Below are 22,493 nucleotides of genomic sequence, written 5' to 3'. Positions count from 1 at the left end.
AACACCAAAAAGAGATAAAGGCATTAGAAGAAAATTATGCAAATCTATCATGAACATAGATGTAAAAAATTCTTTAAAATATTAGTAAGTTGAATTTAGCAATACATAAAATGGGATGATACATCATGATAAAATTAATTTTACCTAGAATTAATTCCTAGAAGTAAAGGTGGTTAAACATCAACATATTTATCAATGTAATTTATTATATTAATAGGCTTAGTAAGAAAAAAATACATGTGGTCATATCAATTAATGTAGAAAAATCATTCAGCAAAGTTAAAACCCCAAAAGTAAGAGAGAAACTTTCTCATTAAAATAAATGTCTATGCAAGGGATTAATCTCCAAAATTTATAAGCACCTTCTGCAGCTCCATACCAAAAAAACAACCCCATCAAAAAATGGGTAGAGGATCTAAACAGACAATTCTCCAAAGAAGACATACAGATGGCCAAAAAACACATGAAAAGATGTTCAACATCACTCATTATTAGAGAAATGCAAATCAAAACCACTCTGAAGTAACACCTTCCACCAGCCAGAATGGCCATCATCAAAACTTCTACAAACAGTAAGTGCTGGAGAGGGTTTGCAGAAAAAGGAACCCTGTTACACTGTTGGTGGGATTGTAAATTGGTGCAACCACTCTGGAAAACAGTATGGAGACTCCTCAGAAAACTAAACATAGAACCACCATTTGACCCAGCCATCCCACTCCTGGGCATCTATCCAGAGAAAACCACGACTCGCAAAGACACATGTACTCCAATGTTCATTGCAGCACGATTTTCAATAGCCAAGACACGGAAACAACCTAAATGTCCATCGACAAAGGAGTGGATCAAGAATGTGTGGTACATATACACAATGGAACATTACTCAGCTGTTAAAAGGAACGAAATACCGGCATTTTTAGCAACATGGACGGACCTAGAAATCATCATGCTAAGTGAAGTCAGCAGTACAATGAGATACCAATGTCAAATGCTTTCACTGACATGTGGAATCTGAAAAAAGGACAGACTGAACTTCTTTGCAGAACAGATACTGACTCACAGACTTTGAAAAACTTATGGTGTCCAAAAGAGACAGTTTTGGGGGTGGGGTGATGTGCTGGGGTTGTGGGATGGAAATCCTATAAAATTGGATTGTGATGATTATTGTACAACTATAAATGTAATAAATTCATTGAGTAATAAAAAAAAAAAAAAAAAAGTCTATGGGAGTTCCCGTCGTGGCTCAGCAGAAACGAATCCAACTAGGAACCATGAGGTTGCCAGTTCAATCCCTGGCCTCGCTCAGTGGGTTAAGGATCCAGCGTTGCTGTGAGCTGTGGTGTAGGTCTCAGATGCAGCTTGGATCTGACTTTGCTGTGGCTGTGGTGTAGGCTGGTGTAGCTGGTAATCTATAGCTCCAATTAGATCTCTAGCCTGGGAATCTCTATCTGCTGCGGATGTGGCCCTAAAAAGACAAAAAAATAAAATAAAAAAATAATAAATGCCTATGGACACTAGAGCTCACGCAATGGACAGACTAAACAATTTCTTGCCAAAGGCTGGAAAGGCAGAGGAATATCCTTTCTCACCCCTTGTATCCAATAGCACACTGTAAATACCAGCCAGTGCGATAAGACAGAGTAAGAAATAAAAGGTGTGCATATGCGAAATAGAGTAAGAAACTGTCTACCACAGATAAAATGATGCCAAGCTCAAACCCCCCTCAAATGCACCAAAAAACCCTCCTGAAACTAACAAGCTAATTCAGCATGGTTGTCAGATACAGATGTAGGATGGGAGACAAAAGTCAGTTCTTTTCCTAAACACTAGCACTGAATAGCTGGAACTCAAAATGGAAAATACATACACACTACTTACAATGGTATTCCCAAAACTTAGCAGTTAACTGTCAGTTTTACTTAATATGCACAGGGTTTGTGTGTAGAAAACTGCAGAATAGTAATGCCAGTCAAGAAGCTGTCAGTCCCAGGGGATGTGACATGTTTCATGTACTGGAGGCTCCATTTGGCCAAGAGAGATGGCAACTCTTTGCAGTTTTTTGTTTACATTGATATTTTTATTTTTAACTTTAGAAATTGCGAATTGATTTTAGATCTGCAAACTTTAGAAAAGTTGCAAATAGTATAGAGTTACATACTTTTCATCCAGTTTCCCCCACTGTCAATATCTTATGTCACCACACTATCATGAATAGAAAATTAACATTGTCATGATACTGTTAACCAAACTACAGATTTACTCACATTTCATTGGGGGTGTGTAGTGTGAGGGCTGAACCACCTGCAAGGCAGAAAACAGTGTAGGGAAGGACTGTGGGTGGGTCTGAACAGGAGAAGTACAGTAGGGACTTAGAACAATTAATGAGCATTTCTTCTACTGACATAACCTTTATATTACCAGTTTTATTTTAGCAATGGTCCCAGTTCTTCACTGCATACCACATCTTTTCTTTGCCTTCTCTGCTCTATCAGATTCTTTATATTTTGACCTATAGATTCACCACAATCCCAGTCACATTCCCAGCAAGCTTTGTTGGTAGACATTAACAAATCCATTCTACAAAGTATGCGTATATGTGAACTCTACTATCTTTATAACTTATTGGAAATAAAAAAAAAAGATTCCTAAACGTTCTAAAAGCTTATTTAAATTAAAACATTCTCTCACAATATCTCAAAGTTCACAAAATCTTGTGAGTCATTATTTATATTGTATAACTGAGAATACTAAAGTTTAATTGTCTTTCTTAGGAGCTTTCAAATAAGTAACAGTACAGGGATCAAACCGAGATTGTAGGATCCTAGGTTTTTGCTCTTCTACTATTCATTCAGTTAAAATTTCTGTACAAATTGGCTTAAAGCTATTTCGATTTTTAAAATTAGCTTCAAACTCAGCAACTGATTACCTTAAAATGAAGAGCTTGATGAACTGACAATATTTTACTAACAAACTTTCACTGAAATCAGTCTTCACCTCAAGAATCTATAGGGACAATCTATTGCATCTTGAGAATCACAGTAGAAATAAACTCTAACAGCCCTTCTCTAAGATTCACTGTTCCTACTACATTATTTAGATTCTTCCTGGACCATAAATCCATAAGTGCAATTGATTTATTTTAAACAACTATTTTCTGAACACTTTCTGTAAACCAGGTGCTTCAGAAGATGCTGGGGACAGGGTGGAAGGCTGGGGGACTCAGCAGAGATAAGCATGGGCTTCAAGGCGGGCAGGTCTGCACTGGAAAGCAGGAAAGATCTGGTTAACAACTGTCCAGAGACAATCCTGGAACAGCTTCTGCCTCAAGCCTGTCTCTGCAGCAGGCATCCCAGAGAGATGGAGAGAGTGTCAGCCCACAGAGCAGAGGGCAGAACTGCCTACGTTTGCCTTCAGCCTCCTTGTGACTGAGGTCACAAAAGCTGGGCTCCAGCCCACTGTGCACACAGCATCCTGAGGGCTGCTCCACATCACAATTGTGTGACCAGCGGAACAAAAGTGAACTTGAAGCTCGAGCTCTGACAATGAAGACCTTCCTCTGTGACCCAGAGTCTCCTGTCTGTGATGTGTCTGTGACGCCCGTGAGGTGCCTTGTGGGCTCCCAAACAGGGCAAATCCTAGACCAAAGAAAAATAAAGACCCTTGACAAGTAGAAATTACCATTCATCTTAGTTCAATTTAAGCTTCAAGCCCAGGGGATTTTATTTTATCTATATCACAAAAGAGGAGACTGAAAATGAGTGTTGCGCTTATGTTCTCAAAGGTCAAACTTCAGTTCAGGGACGGGATCACTAATGGAAGCGCGTGTGTCTGACCACAGTGCCTGTGAGTTTCAGCACTAGGATTACCCGACTCCCTGGATATTCAGGTTCTGTACAGATCACGTTACAATAATCACCATTTTGAGAAATGTAAATTGTAAATGTAAACATAAATGCTGCATGAGATACATGCAAGATGACAGAAAATTAGGCCAGACGCAAATTTAATACCTTGTAAAAAAGCAATGCACAAAGTTGTAGAATTTTAATAAAAACTCTTTTGTCTGACCTAGCCAAGTGATTCTATTCACATTTATACAAACGTGCTCTAACATTAGAAATTTTGTTGGTATGTCCAAATGGTGAGCATTTCATAAAACAAATAATTGTGTACTTTATTCTTGCTATGCTTAATTGTGGCTAAAATCCATAAGAAAATGATCTGATAGGGGAGTGGCTGATACATGAAATTTCTTAAAGGCCATACAGAGATGCCTGTCATATTAACAATACACCAACTACTGATAACATGTAAGTGCTAATTTGTAATGTGTTGCTTATTGCTTTCGGTAATCAATGGCACTTTTCTGCGATACCTTTGCACCTTTAGAAGAGTAAGAGGTAGGAACTGTATGATTACACTTTGGAAGAAATTATATTCCTAGTTAGTTTAGTACATATATAGCTTTGGCTCTTCTGGTAGGTACCGTTTTTTGCTCTATAAGATACTGTTAGTGTTATTGGCATACTTTAATTATGATTTTTTAGTCATTAATACAGCATTTGATACAATGTAAGGGATATAATTTTTACCAACAACACTAGAAGCTAACTTGTTATCAGTACATGAACTGTTAAACTTATAAATGCATATGAATTTACTCTTCAAATCAGCTCTTCATTTTTGATGTCTAGTGTTAGGAATACATATGACAGCTGGGTTTTGTATCCTCTAAGACAATACAGATATAGGTGATGACAGATGGACTATTCATGTTGTAAACAGAGGATGGAAAGTTACGGTACTGAGGAATGCAATACAGCACAGTGAATGAATTTTCTCTTCCTATGACTTTCTTAATAACATCTTCTTTTCCTAGCCTACTTTATTGTAAGAGTACAGTTTATAAGATATACAGCATACAAGATATGTGCTAATTGACTATTTACACTATCAGCAAAGCTTTGGGTCAACAGCAGACTATTAGTAGTTAATTTGGGGGGAGGATCAAAAGTTCTACAAGGACTCCTGACTTTATCTTTGTGGGGGTTGGCGGCCCTGACCCTTACATTGCTCAAGGGTCAACTGTGTAGAGCCTTAGTTCAACTAAATCACCTGTTCCAAATACATTTTACAGAAGAACACATTCTCGTCTTTTTTTTTTTTTTTTTTTTTTGCTATGAATTCAATCTGGCTTCATGCTTTCTTTTTCTTGTTTCTATTTTTTTTTTAATAAAATACAACTGACATTTCTTCTGTATCTAAAGATGACCATCTATTTTTTCCTCTATATTATGAAATATAGAGTCAACAATTTTTAATGAGAGTGTATGATACTTCATTGATTTTGATTTCCTTTTTTTTTTGAAGCTTAAATTTATCATCATAATCTTGGGAACTCACTGAGAGTTTTGAGAATACTGATAAGCTACATAAAGCAACTGTAATGTAAACTCTGAAATTTCAAAAGACTATTCAGAATGTGTAATGCTAAACTTCAAATATACTTTTTGATTGCTTTACTTATAAAAGAATTTCACAGAATACCTTCAAGTATGAACCAACTGGCTTCACTTTCCATTGGAAAGAATGATTCTATATTAGAACAGCGAGCACCTTATGATCTTACACTATCTTCAATTTATCTTCAATGTTGCTGAGTGAGGATACTGTTCAGTATAAGTAATAGTGTGGGACAGGAAGGGTCCATGTGTATTACTGGAAATAACACGTGATTGTGTACCTTTATTTGTGGTTGTGTACTTATTTCTCCTTTGTTCCAAACTAGAATGAAATATGGTTTCTGTGTTAGGATTAAACTTTTTACATAGGGTTGAGGCTGAGACAGTTTGGATAACAGCATCCTTCTGTGCAGAGTAAATGTATTAGTTCTTTCCAGAAATGTACACATTTTACCATATAAATCTCAAAAAAGGATTGACTAGGATCAAACTCTTAAGAAATATCACTATGTCCCTTTCAAACCCTGAGATGTTTAGTTCCTAGGTCCATCTTTGGGGTGTTTTTGAGTTGAATGTTCGCTAAGTGCTGGCAGCACCACCCCCACCCCCAGTGCAGTGGATTCTGAGCCACTGGGGCTCACAACAAGCCTGATAATATTGTGACCATCGCCCTATTTTTACAAGAGCACTGACATCATATATTGTAAAGAAATATTTTCAAAGAACACATCACACTACATGCTGGAAAGGAGTTAAACAAGGACTTGGTACAAATAGTCCTTTGTTGCAGGAATTAATCGAGGGCTGTGCCCACTTTTACATCTAACAACAGACAACTGGATAAACTTGAAATACAAGATTTCTAACCAGAATTTAAAGGGAAGATAAAAATTAATCGCACAATAATTTCATGTAGAAAATAAAAAGTTTGTGTAAAATTAGAAATTGATGACTTAAAGAGCAATGTGCACAAAAAATTGTTTTTCAGGGAAGAGCCACAATACCTCCATATTAAAAACCATCCCTTTTTCAGTTCACCAAAGAAGACAGACAGCTGGCCAAAGAACACATGAAGAGATTCGCAATATCACCAATAGAGAAATGCAAATCAAAACTACAATGAGGTATTGCCTCACACCAGTCAGAATGGCCGGCATCAAAAAAGTCTATAAACAGGAATTCCTGTTGTGGCTCAGCAGGTTAAGAACCCAACATAGTGTCTGTGAGCATGCAGGTTCCATTTCTGGCTGCACTCAGCAGGTAAAGGATTTGGTGTTGCCATAGCTGCAGCATAGGTCACAGATGAGGTTGAATCTGGCATTGCTGTGGCTATGGTGTAGGCCTCAGCTGCAGCTCCAATTCCATCCCTAGTCGGGGAACTTCCATATGCTGCAGGTGCAGCCATAAAAAGAAAAAGCAAAGTCTACAGAAAACAAATGCTGGAGAGGGTGTAGAGAAGAGGGAACCCTCCTACACTGTTGGTGGGAATATAAACTGGTGCAACTACTATGGAGCACAGTATACAGGTTCCTTAATAAACTAAAAATAGGGCTACCATATGACCCAGCCATCCCACTTCTGGGCATATATCTGGAGAAAACCATAATTCGAAGATACATGCATCCCACTGTTTATTGCAGCACTATTCACAATAGCCAAGACATGGAAATGACCTTAAATGTCCATTAATAGGGAATGGATTAAGAAGATGTGGTACATATACACAATGGAATATTACTCAACAATAAAAAAGAAAGAAATAATGCCATTTTCAGCAAAATGGATGGACCTAGAGGTCATCATACTAAGTGAAGCAAGTCAGAGAAAAACAAATACCATATGATATCATGTATATGTGGAATCTACAAAACTGAAACAGAACAGACTTGTGGTTGCCAAGGGAGTAGGAGAGGGATGGGTTGGGAGTTTGGGATTAACAGATACAAAGTATCATATATAAGATAAACAACAAGGTCCTACTGTATAGCACAGGGAACTATATTCAATATTCTGTGATAAAGCATAACAGAAAAGAATATGAAAAAGAATGTATAGGAGCTCAACTTCCCTCCTAAAAACAACAAAATTCACAACCAAAGGCTGAGCAATCTCCACCCAAATGGACCGGAAACCTTAAAAAAGATACCCTACTCCAGAAGAAAAAGAGGAGGCCATATCAAGAGGTAGGAGGGGCAATTTCGTGATATAAACAACCCCATACCTCCCTGGGTGGGAAGCTCCACAGACTGAAAACTAACTGGTTCACAGAGACTCACCCACAGGAGTGAGAGTTCTGAGTCCCTCACGTGCGGGGATCTGGCACTGGGAAAAAGCCCCTGGAGCATCTGGCATTGAAGGCCAGTGGGGCTTGTGCACAGGAGCTCCACGGGACTGGGGGAAACAGAGACCCCATTCTTAAAAGGTGCACACGGACTTTCACGTGCACTGGGTCCCAGGGCAGAGCAAAGTCTCCATAGGAATCTGGGTCAAACATGACTGCAGTTCTTGGAGGACATCCTGGGAAAACAGGGATGAATGTGGCTTGTTGTGAGGGACGGACATTGAAAGCAAAGCTCTAGGGAATATTCAGCAGCAGTGCCTTTCTCTGGAGGTGGCCATTTTGGGAAAATCTGGCCCCACCCATCAATCAGCAGGTGAGAAGCCCCAGGGCAAACAACAATCCAGGTGGGATCACAGCCCCACCCCTCAGTAAACAGGCTACCTAAAGACCCCTCAGCACACAGCTGCCTCTAATCCCATCCAGGTACTAAGCCCCATCCACCAGAGGGATTAGAATCAACTCCACCTACCAGTGGGCAGGCATCCACCCCTCCCATCAGGAAACCTACAGCAAACCCCCATACTGACTTCAGCCACAAGGGGGCAGACACCAGAAGTAAGAGAGGCTACAACTCTATTATCTGTAAAAAAGTCACCACACCAAAAACCTATAAAAATGAAAAGACAGAGAACTATAACTCAGATGAGGGAGAAAGGAAAAAACCCAGAAAATCAGCTAAGCAAGGAGGAGATTCTCAGCATCCAGGAAAAAGACTTTAGATTGTTGATGCTGAAGATGATGCAAGACATTGGAAATAAACTGGAGGCAAAGATGGATAACTTACAGGAAACATTGACCAAAGAGATACAAAATATAAAACTTAAGAAGAGATGCAAAATACAATAACTGAAATAAAAATTCACTAGAAGCAGCTAACAGCAGAATACAGGAGGCATAAGAACGAATAAGTGAGGTGGAGGACAGATTAGTGGAAATTACGGATGCAGAACAGAAAAGAGAAAAAAGGTTGAAAACAAATGAAGACAGTCTCAACATTAAATGCTCCAACATCCGTATTATAGGGGTGCCAGAAGGAGAAGAGAGAGAGAAGGGGACAGAAAAAATATTCCAAGAGATAATAGCCGAAAACATCCTAACAAGGGAAAGGAACCACTCACTCAAATCCTGGAAGCACAACGAGTACCATATAAAATAAACCCAAGGAGGAATACACCGAGACACATATTAATCAAAATGACCAAAATTAAAGACAAAGAGAAAATCTTGAAAGCAGCTAGGGAAAAGAAACAAGTGACATACAAGGGAACCCCAATAAGGTTATCAGCAGATTTTTCAGCAGAAACTCTGCAGGCCAGAAGGGAGTGGCATGATATACTTAACGTGATGAAAGGAAAAAACCTCCAACCAAGATTACTCTACTCAGCAAGGCTCTCATTCAGATTTGAAGGAGAAATCAAAACCTCCACAGATAAGCAAAAGCTGAGAGAATTCAGCAACACTAAACCAGCCTTACAACAAATACTAAAGGAACTTCTCTAGGCAGAAAAGAAAAGGCCGCAATCAGAAACAAAAATACCACAAATGACAAGGCTCACCAGTAAAGGTATAGATACAGTAAAGATACAAAATCATCCATACACAATTATACCACCAAAATCAGAAATCATGAGAAGAGGTGAGTACAAATGCAGGACACTGGAAATGAACTTGCAGTTAAGAGAACAATAACTTAAAACAATCTCATTTACATATAGACTCATATCAAAACTTCAGAATAACTGCAAACCAAAAATCTACAATTGACACACAAACAAGGAATCTGTGGAGAAGAAATATATCTCATAGTAAATAAATGCATAATCCACCATGAAGGGGGTCATTTGACATCATTCTTGGAATGCTGAAGTCTTCTTACATCTGATTTTGATTTCCTCTCCATTAAAGAATTTATGATACTTATAATTAAATAATGCCACTGTACAATTAAATAATGCAGTTCTACAATTGTATTATTAATAACCATTTCTCTCCATGGTACAATGTAAGTTCTATAATGTCTTGTTTATCACATCACCTAGAATGGTGTAATGCCTATATTGAAGAATCAATAAGATGTAACAAATTGTGAAGACATATTTATATAGTTATACTGTTTTTTAACCAATTTATGCATTTTATATTTTACTTATTTTCAGAGAGTGTATTATTTTTGTTATTCTCACCAGTTAAGTTATTCTTTTTATTATACCATATAAAATATTTAATGGTAAAAAGAAAAAGAATGTATATACATATAACTGAATCATTTTGCCATATAACAGAAATTAACACAACATTGTAAAATAAGTATACTTCACTAAAATTAAAAAAAAAAAAAAACTGTCCCCTTTCAGGTTATGCTCTGTTTTTGAACAAATACTCATTTTAACCTAGGAACAATTTTCAAATATCCCAAAACAGTAACTTTTTTTTTTTTTTTTTTGTCTTTTTACCTTTTCTAGGGCCGCTCCCGCAGCATATGGAGGTTCCCAGGCTAGGGGTCGAATCAGAGCTGTAGCTGCCAGCCTACGCCAGAGCCACAGCAATGCAGGATTCGAGCTGCGTCTGCAACCTGCACCACAGCTCACGGCAACACCAGATCATCAACCCACTGAGCAAGGCCAGGGATCGAACCCACAACCCCATGGTTCCTAGTCGGATTCGTTAACCACTGAGCCATGACGGGAACTCCAGTAACTTCATTTTTAATTATAAATCATCATGCAACATTTCCCAATAATTTAATTTAATTTGATTTCTACGGATCTAGTTAAAAAAAAAAACTGTGGAAGAACTTATTTATGAAAACTATATTTTATAGAGAAGTATGTCTATTCCAAGAGTATATTAATATGCTGATGTCTGAGTTCCTACCATGGCACAGTGGAAACGAATCCGACTAGGAACCATGAGGTTTCGGGTTCAATCCCTGGCCTTGCTCAGTGGGTTAAGGATTCAGCGTTGCTGTGAGCTGTGGTGTAGGTCGCAGACATGATTCAAATCTGGCATTGCTGTGCCTGTGGTGTAGGCTGGTGGCTACAACTCCAATTAGACCCCTAGCCTGGGAACCTCCATATGCCGCAGGTGTGGCTCTTAAAAAAAAAAAAAAGACAAAAAGACAAAAAAAAAAAAAATGCTGATGTCGAACTGTTTCTTTTTTTTTGTTGTTGTTGTTGTTGTTGTTGTTGTTGTTGCTATTTCTTGGCCGCTCCCGCGGCATATGGAGGTTCCCAGGCTAGGGGTCGAATCGGAGCTGTAGCCACCGGCCCATGCCAGAGCCACAGCAACGCGGGATCCGAGCCGCGTCTGCAACCTACACCACAGCTCACGGCAACGCCAGATCATTAACCCACTGAGCAAGGCCAGGGACCGAACCCGCAACCTCATGGTTCCTAGTCGGATTCGTTAACCACTGCGCCACAACGGGAACTCCCGAACTGTTTCTTAATGAAAATTCATATCATCATACAGAGGATATCTTTAAAAAGTCCATTCTAGAAATGAAATATTAACAGTAAATATTTGCCCATTAGAAAAATGCATAAGTAAGTGCTTACTCAATGCTATTTTTAAAATAAATAAATTTATAACCATAACAGAATAATTTGATCAATGATGTTGCTTAACAGGGCTCTACAGGCTTCAAAGCATGAAACAGAGAAAAATGACAATGTCAGGTCAGAGAAGAAGCTGCTCCCATGTCTTGTCTTTTTGTGAATGAACCTTAGGCTCTATGGCTTAGCATATATAAGGACTTGACAGTCCATAGGTTCCCACATGGAACTGAAAATTTTAACAAGTCTTTGGTGGGGTATCACTTGTTAAAAAAGACCACACCTGACCCCTACCTTTTCTTTGTGTTGCTGAATGCCTCTGTCTGTACACCAAACATTCCTAGGCACCAGTGACCTGATACACAGGGACTCAGGACAACTCCCCCCCTTGCCTTGCCTGAGGGGACCAGGAAAAGGAAGCACAGAGTCCTCACCGTAGGTGCTGAGCCCACTGCACTTAGACCCTCAAGGCAGTAGCATAGGATTCAAAACTGCTTTCCTCTAAACTTCTTCCCTTCCTCTAGTGTAGACTTTGCTTTAAACACTCCCATATTCTTATATAAACTAATTAGCAATAAACGATCACTAGAGAATGTAAGGAACTCCAGGTAAATTAACCCCACAAAATTATAATTGCTAAAGCAATGAAGAAATCAAGGTATAGGCATTAATAAATGTGATCAGAATTGTAGTTAAGGGAATGATAATACGTCTTTCCTGAGATCGTAAATGACCTAGAGAGGATATTTTTAATTATTAAAATAATACCCTCTACAACTTAGTTTAATATATTTAAATTCTAGATAAGCAGGCATTTGAGAAAACATAAATTAACATAACTGTAATAAGAAGCTATATATATGTACGCACACATGCACGCTGCAAAGGCCAGGAGCAATAAAGAACGTGAAAGATTTATCAAAAAAAAAAAAAAATAACCAACAATAGCTCCTAGGCTTCGGAATTCTATTTCAAATTCTCAATGTATAGATAATTTCTAAATTATATAAATACTATTGACTATAAAAAAGACGGAAACTCTGCAACTTTTCTGTAACCCAACCTGATTAAAAAGCGCAAGAAATAAAATTACAAGTGATATTTAATGTATAAAAAAATCCTACAATTTATTAGAATTCAACAGCATTCTATAAGTATCATCAATGAAAATGAATTAGAAATTAAAAGAAGGTTTCATTTGAGGAAATACATCCATAAATCTTTATAATTTATATATTTTGTATTTTACAGATGAAGAAACTGAGACTCATACATTTAAATATATTGCCAAAGGCCACACAGCTAGTGGTGAATGGGATCCTAAAACCTATACTCTTAGCCAATAAGTTATGGTTCCCAAAAGGATAACAACACACAAAACGTAAAGAAATGCTCTAAAACAGTTAAACACACACACACACACACACACAAAGTTGGGAGCAAGTCTAACATACCTGTTAATTGAGTCACAGTCTTTGAGCAACTGTTTTATTTTCACAGAATAAAACAGAGAGGAAAATACGGTAAGTTACACGATTCTAGCTTCTGAAGAAAGGAACCTTGAGCTGTACCAAAAAAATGTGGTGAGGATATAATGGAGACCATGAAAAGGCCCAGGAAAAATTAGTTGACATTTTCGTAAGTGTTCTGTAAATCACCTAGATTACTGAACTCAGAATTATCTGCAACACAGTCTGTTTCCTCGTCTATCATATCCACTGTGTGAATTCCGTCTCAGCAATACTACCCAAATTCAATAGCTCCTTTACTTCCACATCTGCTGTCCTTGCTGGGACCTGTGTGCCTCCCTTCTAAATTACTGAGTGCGTCTCCTGTGACTTTCTGGCCCAAACACGTTAAGTCACCCCTGTAGCATAACAGCACAGATAAAATGTAGGAAGACTTTCTGAAATGCTTTCTGCTCAAGAACTTTGACTATTTCGTGTGTCTGACTCTAACAGATTAACTCCAAAGCCTTCATCTCTGGCCATGACCCACTTGCACTGTACCTTTTAGAAGCCCCGCACCCAGCACAGAAGGACCTGCTCTTTCCTTGAATGTGCCCCACACCGTCACTGCCTCCGGGTTGCATCTTCTATTCTGTCCTTTCTCACCCAGCTTTACCTGGGGAGATCTTTAGGTTATTCTATTTTTTTTTAAATGAAAGTTGTATATTCTTAAGGTGTACAATATGATTATATATGTGTGTACATATATACACACACACGTGTATAATACAGTGAAATGATTACTACAATCAAGCTGCTTTTCATATCATCTCTTTGCCTAGTTTTTTTTTTCTCCCATTCTTTTTTTATGTGGCATAAGAACACCTGAAATTTCTCAACATTCTTATTAACTAAAGTCACCAGGTGTATATCAGAGCTCTGGATTTAATCACCTACATAACCTCAGCTTTGTACCCTCCTGACTGACATCTCCCCACTTCCCTTCCCGCCCATCACAGTAACCACTGCTCTACTCTCAGCTTCTATGCTTTTAGGATTTTTACATTCCACACATAAGAGCAATCAGGCATTTTTTTTCCTTGGTCTGGCTTGTTTCTCTGAGCGCAGCATCCTCCAAGTTTATCCACATTGTTGCAAATGGCAGGATATCCGCCTTTTTAAGGCTGAATAATATTCCACCGCATGGCTATACCACAGTGTCTTTATCTGTTCATCTCTCAACAAACACAGGCTGTTTCTATATCTTGGATACTGTGAAAAATGCTTCAATAAACATGGGTATATCTCCTTGAGATACTATTTCATTTCCTTCGGATACATGCTCAGGAGTCGAGTTTCTCATCATGTGGTAGCTCTACTTTTCGTGTTTTGAGGAACCTCCACAATGTTCTCCACAGGGGCTGTACCAATTAACATTCCCACCAATGGTGCAGGAGGGTTCCCTTTCTCCATATCCTCACCAACACTTGTTTTCTTCTCTCTTTTTTTTTTTTTTTTTGCTATTTCATGGGCCGCTCCCGTGGCATATGGAGGTTCCTAGGCTAGGGGTCCAATCGGAGCTGTAGCCACCGGCCTACGCCAGAGCCACAGCAACACAGGATCCGAGCCGCGTCTGCAACCTACACCACAGCTCACGGCAACGTCGGATCATTAATCCACTGAGCAAGGGCAGGGATCGAACCCGCAACCTCATGGTTCCTAGTCGGATTCGTTAACCACTGAGCCACGACGGGAACTCCGTTTTCTTCTCTTTTTGATGGTGTTGAAATCTTTGATAGATCTTTTTCCTCTTTCATCTCTATGGCTATCTCCAATTCCAACTCAACATTTCAAAACACGAAGGTGTGCCAATGTTTGTTTAGATGAATTGTATGGGTGAGGGTAAAAATATTTAAGTTATATTATTTTAATTAACAAATTTTAAAGAGATTAGGTATATAAAACTATAATGGATACATAAAACCAATAATAAGAAAAGCATTTGAGGCCTTAGGATAGTCAAGTCTGAAATAAAAGAAAAATGCCAATGAACTTCTGAATCTAGCCAACCAAGTAAATGGCCATATGGAGCACTAATGATCTGTCACTGACCTAAAGTCTGCTGTGCTTATGGATCACTGTTGTGTGGGTAATTCGAGATATTCTAGGGTAGACTGATTTGAGTTTGGTGTCACCAACTACAAAATACATGCTTCCAAGGCCCTTTCTAATGTTCTTAATTTTTGGTTCTGCAAGTCCCTTCTCAGATTTAGGATGGCTTTTGGTGTTTGCAGAAAACTGGTCAAAAATCTCTATTCATGGTTCATGCTTGAACTAGGAATCCCACACTAATCTGGCTACTTGAAGCATTTTAGTGACCTTTAAAAATCAGCTATGAAACAATAGTCTTTAGAATGAAGCTGATTAACCTTCCAAATGATAGTTTTGTGATTGAGCAAGTATTTTTATTTTATTTTATTTTATTTTATTTTATTTTATTTTATTTTATTTTATTTTACAGAGGGAAGGAAAGAATACAGTAAAGGGACCTAGAAGCAATGGCTTTTGCAATGCTGATTTTATGAGTTAGAAGAGCTGAAAACTGAAGAGTTATATCATGGACTGAAGAGGGGTGGGCTTATCTACTTATGTCAAGTAAGAATCTAGAATTTTTTTAAAAGGTAAACTATTTGTCTTTGAGTTATCTGAAGGTATATACTGGACCAATGTGTGCACGTTCTTTACTGACTAGATTCGCCAAAGAAGAGAGAACATTATTTTCCCTTCTACGTGAACAGAATGTAATTAGTTTATTTAGTGCTACTACATTTCAGGTAGACTTAAAGAATTCATGGTAAAAACACACCATGGTGTCAATTTGACCTCAAATGAGGAAATCATAAAGATTTAAGAAAATATCGTATTGTTGGCAGTTTCTCCCTCACTTTTTCCAGAAAAGAGGGGACGCTGAACAGAATTTCCTATGCCTCAATCTGCTGAAGGCCCGCTTCCAGTGTACCGGCAGCTGAGAGGTTAGAATTGATACTGAAGCTGGCTGTACATTGTCTTGGCTTTGGCCCTGTGTAGAAAGGACATCATACTTTCCCACCTCTTCCGCAGCAGCTGCCAACATCCTGGACTGGCTTTTCCCTGATGTTCCATCAGAGGAGGATGAGTTTAAATTCTTGCCTCTATTTCTACACACAACTGAACACAAATGATCTTTATCCCCTGATGATGTGACTTCAGGAAGTTTCCTTCTTGACACATTAATATAAATACTGTGCAGAGAACCAGAACAACATGAAACGTAACCCTTATTGTTCGCAAGGGACCCTCTTCTCAGATGCGTCATCTTCCACATGCCACACGCACTGAGTTCCTTCTGCACTTTGTGAGAGGTTATGCTAAAGTGAAAGTGATCCTACACCAAATACATCTTTTCATTCAAAAGGAGGGACTTCTTAGGGAGTGGGGTGTGCAAATCACTTAATTTACCTTTGAATACTAAAAGAGATTTGTGGTTTTAGTAAAAGTGATGCTATCGCATACTTTTTACAATTAAAATTATCTTAAACTTTACTTAATGATCAAAGACCAATATAAAAGGCATGATTGAAATTCAAAAGTTTAATCTCTAATAAAATACTCACCTTGGGATTGTAACTGGGAATATCAAGTACACTGTGGCTAAGACAATAACAGTCTATACTAAATAAATTTCGTATTAACAAAGTTATTGTCCTATCTGCATACCATTATTCGTATTTTTCAGGAAAAAGGCAAAAATACTTTCTCTGGGCAGCACTGGCTGAAGTGTCCTGTAATCACTGGAGTTAGACCTGCAGGATGCTGGACCACATCCTATACTGTCCTGTGGGTCAGGGCTCCCTTTCATCACTCAGGAAGTTCAACATTCTAGTAGGACCAGTGTCGTGTCCCTGAACAAGCCAGGGCCTTCGGTTCAGAGACCCGCCTCCACTCCAGCTTCAGCATGGAAAGCAGCAGAGCCTGAAGAGCCCAGCATTGAAGGAACAGGTCCTGCCTGAGTTCCCACTTGCCCCTTTTACAGTGTCTGTGTAATCAGCCAGATTGCCTTGATGACAACTGTCAGGCAAGTGACACCACTGTCACCCCCAGGAGAGGCGTCTGAAGATGTCAGCCCCCTTGATGATTCAAGGTCACCCAAAAAGACAATTCACGTAGCCCTGGGTGGACAACGTCCCACCCAAACAGAGAGGAGACAGAGCGGGGTCAGCTTAAGCAGCTGACACAGGAGATGGTCCCGACACACTGCCTCCTGCTGCAGGACAAGGACCCCGGTCCCCCCCACACACTCTGATGGGCACAGGAACGGGTGACCAGCTGCTGGGTGACACGCAGGTGTACACAGGGCAAAAGGAGCACAGGGGGTCGCACAGAAGATGTTCCCACATGAGGCAGCAGGCCCAGCACAGGCTCTGTCCCCCTGTGGAAGATTTCCAGGGCCACATCCTGCTCTCACATGGGCTTTGTCTCCCTGCAGGTTTCCAGGGCCACATGCCATTCTCACGTGGCCAGGCAGGAGCTGAGAGACTGCATTTCTCAACAGCTACCACCCAGAAGCTTGAGATCCTCAGAGTTTTAGGAGGCCTTTGGGGGCCTTCCATCCATTCCTCAGTTTACACAGCTCTGCCCCTGGTGTGCCACTTAGGGTTTGCCTGTCAGATGTCAGGATGTGCCCTGAGCTGTGCCCACTCTGAGGCCATGTCCCAGAGAGCCCACCCAGTTACAGCCTTTCCTGGGTCTGATTCATACAGAGATGAAGACAAAACTCTGACACCTGAGAGACTGAGTATGTAAACAGACAGTGCTAAATTAAAACCACACATATGAGGTCTGCAGCAACTGATCCAGAAGCCAACCTCGCCCTCTGCAGCCATCGGCCCAGGTGGAGCAGGGTCTGGTCAATGACCGCCAGCTCGCCTACTTTTGGCCCTGGATTCCAATGCAGGACCAACCGCAGGAGGTCAAACACGCACCCCAGGCCCATCACGTGAGATGCTTCTGGGACCTGCCTCCAGCTTCCCGGGTCCACGGACTCTAGGCAAAGCACAGCTGAAGCCTCCTTTTCACACAATGAAACGTTCCCTCTCCGACCTGCCTTAGGGTCCCTGCCAAACTCCAGTGAAGGTAGCCGAGTCCCTTGCTATGGACAGCTCTGCATAAACAGCCACTGCTTGTTCTAAAAAAACCTGCATTAAGGACCCAGCATAGTAATTGTTAAATTACAAATTATATGCCAAATGTTGATGCTGGCGTTCTGTGAAACCGACTCTGACTGAAACATCTGTCCCCAATATTTCCTCCTTATTCAGGACTGTGAAGAACTGAAACCAGCAGCCAGTTTTTCAAAGGCATAACCAATACCTCGATTGTAAAAATAATGCCATGTAAGCCACAATGCACAGCCTATAGAAAGTCAAATGATATACTATGGCGTGTTTCCAGTTAAATGTAGTTAATTATTTTATTAGCCATGAAACCAATAAAAATAAAGATTTAAGAACTTTGAACCTAATCAAAAGAAAGTTTGAGTTACAAAACTCTTTTGTAGGAAATTTTAAACACACACACACACACACACACACACACTAAATGGGGTGGACACCCTTGTTTTAAAAGATTAGTACTAGCTGACCAGCCAGTTTTCATTCTAACCATACGACTTGGTAATTTATTACTTTACCAGTGATCAGTTTTTGGCTTTAAAAGAAAAAACAGATATAAACCATACATTTTAGACACAATAATCCATAGGAGGCATTGCTCTAGATTTCGTACATGTGGAAAGAAGATTCAGCTGTTACTATTTAGATAACGGAAATCTACAGAAAGACATTACCTGCTATAATAATTGATGCTAACGGAAAAAAAACTTAATTATAAAAGTTAGGTATATATATGTACAGGAGTGAATTTCATTGTGTATCCAACAACTTAACATTCATTGCAAAACATATTAGAAGTAATGAACAATAAACACAATAGAGGGAATAAATGTAAAACTATAAATACGTTTTCATCACTTACCTCTTTTCACATTTCCGCTTGAGCTCCTGGTCGTATCTGAAGGACATGGGCAATGCCCTTCACATCTCACTGAGATCTGCTTTCCTAAGACACACGCCTGGTATTCTAGTTTGCACTGTGCGGAAAGAGAAAAAACAGTGTTCAAGAAGATTCAGTTGTATCCACAGGAAGTCAAGTGACAACAGTCCACCTGCAACTGGGTGGCGGGAGCCGTGAGAAAGAGAACTGGATGGGCCGGAGCAGAGGGTGACCCTGAGTGCAAGCCTGTGAGCACTGCTCCACAGTAGTGCCACGTTCAGGCCAGTTTCTTAAACGTTTTCGGCCTCAACTTCCCATACAGATAATTGGGATACTAATATCCGATCTAGCAGAACCTGAAAAAATGATACAAGTGAACCTGTCTACAAAGCAGAAACAAACTCAAAGAGAAAACAAACTGATGGTTACCAAAGGGTAGGAGGAGAAATCTGGAGTTTGGGATTAAGAGCTTCACACTATTACATATAAAATAGAAAACCAACAAGGACCTACTGTACAGCCCAGGGATCTGTATTCAATATCTTATAATAACCTATGGTGGAGAAGAATCCAAAAAGGAATAGATATATACATGTGTATAACTGAATCATATTTTCTGTACACCTAAAACTAACACATTGTTAATCAACTATAATCAATAAAAAAAATCAAACCCACAGAATTTTAAGAATTAAAGGATAGTAGACCAAACTCTCATTAAATTTAAACAAATCCTGAATGAAATTAAAGGCAAATGACTGATGTTATTATGACATATGAGGAGTTTTCTGTTTACTTTCATTTCATTTTGATTTTCTTTGTAAACTTACTTTTGACAGAATTTTAAGTGCGAGTATCCTTAAATCACCCTTAAAATAAAATTCTGTCACTACACATTTGATATGATTTTTAAAATGATGAATCTACTCCATCTTTTAAGGGCAATATTTACCTCCCTCCTCTAAAGATATAGGTCTTGCTAATTCTGAAGTCATGTGATCTCTTTCCTGGCTACACCCATAATTTACTCAGTGCAAATTATTTTAAAATTAAATAGGGCAGACTATCCGGCTCCAATCGACAAACGTACCAATGACTAATTTAATTCAGCTTCAACGGATACCAAGAAGCACCGGATATACCCAATGACTAATCAGATTACTCACATCTGTACAACATTTTTTTCCTTGTCAAATAACTCTCTAATGGACAGGCAAAATTCTTAACTAGACCAGCAGTAAGTAATCAAAAATTATTACACTTGGAATACATCTGAAACGGCTTAGTGGGCCTTTGGGGAAGAATATACTCTTTCAAAGGTATCATTATTATTTTTTCATTATTTAATGTTTCAAGAACTGAAAAAAATGAACTTGTAATGCAAAACCACAGTGAATTTTAGTGTAATTAAAATTGCCCAATAGCTAATCACAAGTAGAAATACAAAGAGTTAAGGAGATTTTGAGTGCTTTAATGAAAGACAAGCTACATAAAACTTTGAGGCTTCGAATTTAATATTCTTTACTGTAACTTCTTTTACCTTAATATTTCAGAAACCTGGATTGGTCATAGGATAATTCTGACTCATGACATAGTTTAAGAAATGTTCAAGAGCAATTTTAGGAGGCATATGAACAGACAAAGCTGAAAGTTAGTATTAATTATGGCTAATATGGAATTTTGAAATCTGAAAATGTTAGCTCCTCTCAAAGATGTTATGCCATACCCATTTATGCTTTAAATTTATTTTAGCAATGATTTTTTTAATTAAAAAAAGAATGCCTGAAAAATTCTAGAATGAACAACAAAGATGCATGAACTGTTATTTTATTAAAAAGGAATTACACACATTCTGCTCAAAAATTGATGATTCATTATGTTACTAAGAAAACTATTTACCAGAAGAGTACATCATTATAAAAATTTGGTTTAATTTTCATCAAAAAAGTTTCACCTCTTAATTTTCTTTAATTTATTATAATTTAAAACTTTCAAAACTGTCTTTAAGACTTGCATATGATGAAGTTATAGTTTTATAAAGGATTCTTTATAAAGAATTACTTTGTAAATGAAACAACTTCTCCTTCAGAAGGAGTCTCCGGAACACTTTTCTGCATGCATTTCTGGAAAGAGCACAATCAGATGTATAGCAAATAACCACATGTATAGTTATATGAATCTAGTTATATGGTTTCTATAGTCAGAAAACCATTTAGTTCTCCACTTATGAACTGATTTTGAAAAAAATTATGAAGAATTTTATTCAAATAATAAGGATATTAAAAATATTATTTAAAAAATTTTTAGCTACACCCACTGATGGCATTTCTAATTAATAATATTCACTTTACTTAATTATCACAAAGCTGAAATATTTATTATAGTAGAAGTGAAGTAAAATATCACATAAAGGGCATGCTCATTAGCCTGTAATTACCACAAAATGCAAATACTCTGGAGAAAGACATGATTAATGCTTTCCTGATCATCTAAGACCCTGAGTATGGAGAACACTTAGGTTGGAAGTTGTGAGAAGCAAGCCTGCAGAGTGATTTTTCTAATGGTCAAAATTGAAACTTGTTAGGGAAAAGAAGTTAAAATCATTTGCTGAAAAACAAGATCAAGGAGTTCCCATTATGGTTCAGTGGTAAGGAACCTGGCTAGTATCTATGAGGACGAGGGTTTGATCCCTGGCCTCACTCAGTGGGTTAAAGATCCAGCCTAGCTGTGAGCTGCAGTGTAGGTCACAGATGTGGCTGAGATCTTCTGTGGCTGTAGCTGTGGTATAGACCAGCAGCTCTATCTCCTATTCAACCCCTAGCCTGGGAACTTCCATATGCCATGGGTACGGCTCTAAAAAGAAAAAAGAAACACACACACACACACACACACACACACACACACACACACACACACACCCAATGAAAACAGGGTCAAAGAAGAAAACATTCTCTTACAGTAGAGATTTGGGCCACTCTCAGAAAGGGCTCCAGTTCTCGGGCCCAGGGATGGGCTGTTAGTAGGTTCCTGAGATGCTGCAGGCTCAGGGCTCTGGTGTAACCTGGCTGGCTGGTGGTGACTTGTCGTCCCCAGGGGACTCTGGGGACATTTTTGGTTGTTACAACTAGGGGGTGGGGGATTGCTGCTGGCACCAAAGTTAAGAGGCCAGAAATGCTAAGCAGCCCTTCCAAATAAAGCATTATCTGGCCTCACGTGTCAGGCACTGGTCTCCCCAAAGGCAGTGAATGGTTAACTAAACTCTCAATGTCTCCCTCATGTTCCCTCAGGAATCTTTTTCTTGAGCATTCACTGAAGTGACGCATACAAAATGAAAACAATGGTATAAATAAACTACTAGCTACAAGTACTTTAGTTACGCAGAAAACCCAGAAAATACAAAGCAGAGAAGACAAAATGCAGGTGATAAACAACTACTTTCATGAGACATCTGTAAGTGTGAAGCACTGTGTTAAGTGGTTATGATGCATTATTCTTTTGATCACTAAGACAGATATTCTTAAAAATAAATTCTATGAGAATAGCAGCAATGTTCTATTTGATATTGTAGAGATAAAAATGTTTATTCAAGTGAGAAATCAGG

The 22,493-nt window shown here is 38.8% G+C and overlaps 1 protein-coding gene across 7 annotated transcripts in view; it reads right to left on the bottom strand.

The window, feature by feature from the left end:
* The window catches only part of SPOCK3 (SPARC (osteonectin), cwcv and kazal like domains proteoglycan 3), a 370,327-nt gene that overhangs the window by 105,152 nt on the left and 242,682 nt on the right, over positions 1-22,493 (bottom strand). For all 7 annotated transcript variants that reach the window (XR_014826516.1, XM_084994723.1, XM_021074207.2 and 4 more), the window contains one exon: positions 18,875-18,989. Coding sequence is in view for 6 of the 7 variants with exons in the window: in XM_084994723.1 (XP_084850849.1) it covers positions 18,875-18,989 (115 nt within the window). In the remaining variant the exon portion in view is untranslated. The remainder of the gene's footprint in view (positions 1-18,874; positions 18,990-22,493) is intronic.

Source organism: Sus scrofa, chromosome 14 (genome assembly GCF_054392235.1).
Source record: "Sus scrofa isolate SSC_HxYL_T2T_F1_AM1 chromosome 14, Sscrofa_HxYL_maternal_Yorkshire_Landrace_v2.0, whole genome shotgun sequence".
Lineage (NCBI taxonomy): Eukaryota > Metazoa > Chordata > Mammalia > Artiodactyla > Suidae > Sus > Sus scrofa.
The sequence above is the reverse complement of the archived record's forward strand: the minus strand, read 5'-3'. Positions and strand labels throughout refer to the sequence as shown.